Source organism: Pogona vitticeps, chromosome 6 (assembly GCF_051106095.1).
Source record: "Pogona vitticeps strain Pit_001003342236 chromosome 6, PviZW2.1, whole genome shotgun sequence".
Taxonomy (NCBI): domain Eukaryota; kingdom Metazoa; phylum Chordata; class Lepidosauria; order Squamata; family Agamidae; genus Pogona; species Pogona vitticeps.
The window spans coordinates 103,285,699-103,291,827 of record NC_135788.1 but is presented as its reverse complement, the minus strand read 5'-3'; the positions used below and the strand labels follow the sequence as shown (position 1 = coordinate 103,291,827).

Here is a 6,129-nt window from a genome sequence, read left to right as displayed (position 1 = left end):
ACTACTGTATCTGTGGTAGACCTTAAATAATGGTACTTCACGCACCAGACTTCAACAGCTGAGTCTAAGACTTTGGAGTAGGAAAGACAAGTTAGACTGATTTATGAAGTAAAGCACACACTCTCTATTCCCCGTTGCACCCACTGAGCATCTCCCTTAGTTTTTCTCTCTCTTTCCCCACTTCTCATAACAATGGTCAACTGGAAAATTCAAGATGAGGCGTCCATTGAGATTCTGTTCCATCCTGTCAATGCCTTTGGTTCTTTGCTCCACGCAATGGTCACCCCAGAAATGCACAAATGCCTTGACTTGGCTCCCATTTACACCTCTAGCCAAAGAGAGTGCATATTGTCACTAACAGGATACTTCTCTAGTGTTTTATTCTCCTTCTTAATTGTTCCCTGCTGTTTAACTCAGGCTTCAACAAAATTATATAGCATTTGGGGAAAAAGAAGCAACCCAGTAACCCAGCATTAGAGGCTATGAAAAAGAACACTTCGAACTCTACTATGTGCTTTCCTTTGGCAGTCAAATAGACTGGAACAAAGCACATCCAAATGATACAAAATACCCCCATGCTGAATGTGATCAGTGTGGATTCATTGAAACCGTCCGGCAGCTTCCGGGCAAAAAAAGCCACAGTGAAGCTGATAAAGGCTATCAAGCCCGTGAAGCTCAGTTCAGAAAAAAGTATTTGGAATGATGATGCATTGCACCACAGGATTATTTCTTCTGGCAATGAATGAATGTCAGTATCAGGAAATGGGGGAGAGGTCACCAGCCACACAAGGCAAACAGTCACTTGAAGAGTAGAGCAGGCAAGAATAATAAAACTGGCCAGTTTCTTCCCTACCCACTTTTTGATCCTTGATCCTGGCTGCATAGCCTTGAAAGCTAGGACAAATGTAATAGTTTTTGCCAACAATGTAGAAACAGTGACAGTGAAGATAATATCAGAGGTCATACGTTGGAGGATACATGTCGCTGTCTCAGGTCGGCCAATGAACAGAAATGTACAAAGGAAGCAAAGGAGGAGAGAGATGAGAAGAGTGTAGGTAAGGTCTTGGTTGTTGGCTTTAACGATGGGAGTGTTGTGGTACTTCATAAATATTCCTAGGACCAGAGATGTTATCAGCACCAATGAAAGTGCAAAAATAGCTAAAGTGATGCCCAGAGGTTCCTCATAAGATAAGAAAGTTATTCTCTTGGGAACACAGGAGTTCTGGTCCTTATTTGGATAATGGTCATCTGGACATCTAGCACAGTAAGCCATGTCTGAGGAAAGAAAATTTAAAAAAGAGCACTGGTGGAGGAAGCACCAAAAAGAGCATCTTTAATTGAGCCAACTGGAGACAAGGACTTGGAAGACCCAGGAGCCTGTAAGTGCCTGAAAATGGAAGGTAAAGGTAAAGGTTCCCCTTGACAATTTTTGTCCAGTCATGTTCGACTCTAGGGGGTGGTGCTCATCCCTGTTTCCAAGCCATAGAGTCAGCGTTTGTCTGAAGACAATCTTCTGTGGTCACATGGCCAGTGCGACTTAGACACGGAACACTCTTACCTTCCCATCGAGGTGGTCCCTATTTATCTACCCGCATTTGCATGCTTTCGAACCGCTAGGTTGGCGGGAGCTGGGACAAGCGATGGCCGCTCACTCCGTCACGTGGATTCAATATTACAGATGAAGATCTACAGACCTTACAGCACAGAGGCTTCTGCGGTTTAACCCGCAGCGCCACCACGTCCCTTACCTGACAATGGAAGCCCTCCTCAAAGGTCATTAGCTAGCTGGAGTCTGTGTGGAAAACTAGATCCCAGCTACATATGGTACTATGGAATGCACCAACCCTGTGAAAAGAACTTGGGCCAGGAAAAGGACTGGACTTACCATAGGTTTAATAAAGTTAATTCAGCCCTCCAATGAGCTGTTGGGTTGGGTACATCAGAGACTCAGCCTATCCTTGTATTCCATTCTCTTACTTCAATAAAGTTCAGTTCGAGTAGTATCGAGAACCTTGGTTTCATTGATATGTGTTCGCCACTAAAATGCTCACCTTCCTCACCAGACACCCATCCTTTGGGACACTGAATGCAATCATAGCAGCAAAACATCTCTCCCTCTTTCCTCTTCTTCCTATAACCAGCTTGACATTTGGCACTGCAGACTGAAGATGGCTGTACCTGTCCACCAATGAAGAAAAAGAAGAGTAACTGTCTTCAGAAGAATAGTTTTAGAATCTCATGAGCCCTATACAAATATTCAGCCTAAGTGAATGTAGGATTGAAAGGGATGGGGACATGCCTGTAAACCTGTCCTCTCTATTCCAACCTCAACTGGAAGTCCTATAGAATCTTCTTCTGTACCATAAGCTCATTGAACTGAATATGCTTGCTGCATTTCTGTGATCTGCAATCTCTCTTAACCAGGCTACTGGTCATAGCAAAGCAAAGCAAAGAGCAAAGTGTGCTGCTTATATACCGCCCCATAGTGCTACAAGCACCCTCTGGGCGGTTTACAAGTTAATTATGCAGGCTACACATTGCCCCCCCAGCGACCTGGGTACTCATTTTACCGACCTCGGAAGGATAGAAGGCTGAGTCAACCTTGAGCTGGCTACCTGGGATTGAACCCCAGGTTGTGAGCACAGTTTTGGCTGCAGTTCAGCAGTTTAGCCACTGTGCCACGAGGCTCATTAGAAATATTTTAAGTACATCCAGGAAAGAGACACAAATGGTTCTTAAAAAGAACCACATCCACATAAACCTGTCCTCGCCATTCTAATCCCCAACTGAAAGTCCTGTCAAACACTTGACTTTCCTATTCTCAAAAGTTTCTGACATTTATCGTTGTTTACTTAAGAATAGTGATGAACACTTACCTCAGTTTGGTGGTTTGGCATGGTTTGGTTGATCAGGCCCATAGGTGTTAATTGGAGTCCATGCTCCACCTCCTCCCATGGACATCCAATCAGAAACAATGCCATGGGCTTCCTTACTCTGCCTCCTCTTCTGAGTGGGCGCCCACTGGAAGAGGCTGGGTGTTGAATCTGGGAAGCCCACACAACACCTATGGGTCTGATCCGATGAACCATGCTGAACTGCTGAAACATGGTAAGTGCCCATCTCTACTTTCGAATCAGGTACAATAGGGAATCAAACTCCTAATTTCTGGCTCCACAGTCAGATACTGAAACCACTCAGCCATCCAGCCAGCATATAATGAACTTTAGACACTAACAATTTTGTATGTAGGACTCTCATGGAAAAAAAGTACACTCCAGCTCATTTAAAGTTTCATATAATATTTTGATCCATTGTTCTTGAGACCCATGATTTCCTTCACATCTTGTGCAAGGCCCATGTATGTACTTTATATATCATGCTGTAGTAGAAAATTCACTATTCACATCTAAAACTGGGAAATTTCCCCAAATGCTTACATTCATGTATCACCTGATTAAACGAGCTGTGCCATACAATGAGATCTTCATTAATGATTAATGTTTCATCTGGAGAATTTGGAGACGCTGTTCTTCCGACTTTCACTCCAAAGAAAGATTGATTAGGAAAGGAGACCCAATTTATAATGTCAAATCCTGTAACTGCCTCCCAATCCTGACTGAAGAAAACTTTTTCCCCGGCGCTGTTATTAAATGACACAGATGGAAGAAAATGATGGAGCTAAAGGAAAACAGACAATTTTTAAAAATGCAAATGGACAGTGACAATTGTTAAAGATAAGATGGTCCTAATTATTTATCTGCCTTTCCATATGATCACTCTGCTTCTCTTACAATCAATATGTCTGTGCAACTAATTTAACCAAAATTGCAGCTTCTCAACTAATTTGCTAATTTGGACCTATTGGTTCCAATCAGATCCAAACTGGATCTGGATTAGTGTGAGATACATTGATGATTTAGATATAATGAGAAAGCCTGATAGCCATGTATGAATACCATCTACTGCAATTTGGTCCAAATTATTTGTCTTACAAATAGAATCACTTCATTTTGGGTCAATTTATAGCTCATCCACTTTCATTTATATACAAAACTCAGGAATATTTGCATGAATCCAAATATTGAAAGCACACGGCAATGGGGAAAATAAGGTGTTCTCACTTGGGCTGGAGGAGGTGAAAATCAGTGTTATCAATTAATCAAATAATAAAGTTAAAAGGGGCTACAAGCTTCCAAATTTCATATATATTTGTCAAAAAAAGCCTGTTTCATAAATGTTGTGCAAAAAAGTCACTATACGTAAATCACATCTTTCCCACATTACAACTCATTTGTATTTCCCTCTAAGATTAATACAATGTAACTAAGTTTCACCTACATAAAAAAACCACAAAAAGTTACAGCCAATTTGATTTTTCCATTGCAAATTAAAATCCCAGAAGTATGATTCTGACTCAGGTTCAAATTGAATCAGATCAAGATGGAATAGTTCTAAAGGGAATCAGACTCAAATCTAAGATTGAGTTTGAAATCCAAGCAGGATACTTTCACAAAGCTCTAATGATCAGCCCTAATGTGAACAGCCATCACCTCTGTGTTTATAAATCTCCTGGTGAAGCATTAACTATGCCCACAGTGGAATGTTGAGCCAATTACCTGCCAGGACTGCAGAGTGTGAAGCTCTCTTCTTCCACCTTTCATCTTGCATTACTTTTGGAGGTGGATGAACACATGGCATGCAAAGCATGAGCCACAGCATAAACTGCGTTGTAGATGCTGTAGCTGTGGCTAGTTATAGTCTTTCGGAAGACATGCTCAGGGAGATTTTCTAGTTTCTCCTCTTCAGTACAGACATCCCCACCCACATTGCCCACAACAGAATCCTGGAAGGTACAGTCAAATGCCTCACTCCAAAACTCCTTCATAAAACCATCTCCATTTGTTCTGGAAGGATGTCTGTTCTGAATGAATTCCACAAATCCTTGAATTTCAGTAGAATGAACTGCAAAGGATAGAGCACCATGGAAAGCTTGTTCATCCCCAAACTTCCTACTGGTAAAGAATTTCAATTCCATACCAACTGTCAGAATCCAAACACAGCCACTTGACTTTTGCATGGCATGTCCAATGCCTTGACTTAGGAACCATCTCAAAAGCATTATAGTACTTGCACTTCCATAGGCAACTGTGACATTGGCTTTAAAGTTCATGGCTTTATTGTAAATCTGCATAGCCCTTACAGCATAATCTGAACTGAAAACATCATAATAGACACTAAAGAACAATTCCAAACAGATGCCATTGTCCAAAAATTCAGGAAGCATTACACGTAGGAACCATTCTAATATCTCCTCATCTGCAGCTAAAAACGCAATCCATTGCCACTTGAAATGATGAAGCAACTGGATAATTCCTCTGAATTGAATCCTTCCATTAGGAACCATCTGATAGATGGGCAGAAATCTGGCATCTTTTGTATCGACAGCAGAAGAGCCATATCTGAGCTAAAGATACATGGAGGGCGTAGACAGTGATATTTTCAAGCTGGTCTGGATCATTATTTTTCTTTACATTACAGTGACATGATGTATTTAAATGCCACAATTGCTAGCTCCATAAGATTTCCTCTGATTTTATTTGCTGCAATAAAATGTATAAGAAGCAACCATGTCCTTCATCTGAAAAATGTGGTTCAAGACCATGCTGAAGTAGCACAGCTCCAGGAAAGGAGGAAAATATCAATGGTGCTCTGAGATCCATTGATTATCCCTTAAATAGAGAGAGCAAGTCACCACTATTGAATCTTAATGCTTTTTCAACAAGTTTTAATCTGTAAAGTCAGTGACCTATCAAAAGAGCAGAGACACCTAGATTCTGAAGCCAGTGATACAAATAAAATGCTAGTTTACAACTCTAAAAACAGCAACAACAGGGAGAACAGTGTCATAAAAAGTAAAAACAGACAAATGACTCAAGTCGCAACAACAGGAGCAACAAGAAATGCCTCTCGCCCATCAAGAGGGTTTATGGAATACAGCAGAACTTGACTTAAACTGAAAATAAAAAGATCCTAAAGCCCAAAGATAGTTGTTCCTATGTGGTTCCAGGAATGCAGACACCTAAACATATGCTCTTGGTTACTTTCCAAAACAAATCAGCTCTTCAATTA

General features: G+C 41.1%; 1 protein-coding gene across 1 annotated transcript; it reads right to left on the bottom strand.

The window, feature by feature from the left end:
• Positions 1-370: 370 nt before the first annotated feature.
• Positions 371-2,436, bottom strand: LOC144583723 (vomeronasal type-2 receptor 26-like). The gene is made up of 3 exons (XM_078378225.1): positions 2,362-2,436; positions 2,052-2,178; positions 371-1,275 (listed from the first exon to the last, which is right to left on the bottom strand). Exons 1-3 carry the CDS (start codon positions 2,434-2,436, stop codon positions 371-373), a joined length of 1,107 nt encoding a protein of 368 aa, XP_078234351.1.
• Between the last annotated feature and the right edge of the window lie 3,693 nt (positions 2,437-6,129).

What these genes read in the sequence shown, in the direction of transcription:
- LOC144583723 (XM_078378225.1), bottom strand. Translation starts at nt 2,436, where the DNA reads ATGACCAGTAGCCTGGTTAAGAGAGATTGCAGATCACAGAAATGCAGC. An exon ending in TTCAGTTCAATGAGCTTATG is followed by an intron (nt 2,179 to 2,361) that starts GTACAGAAGAAG and finishes ATTGGTGGACAG; the next exon opens with GTACAGCCATCTTCAGTCTG. An exon ending in ATGGGTGTCTGGTGAGGAAG is followed by an intron (nt 1,276 to 2,051) that starts GTGAGCATTTTA and finishes TTCTTTCCTCAG; the next exon opens with ACATGGCTTACTGTGCTAGA.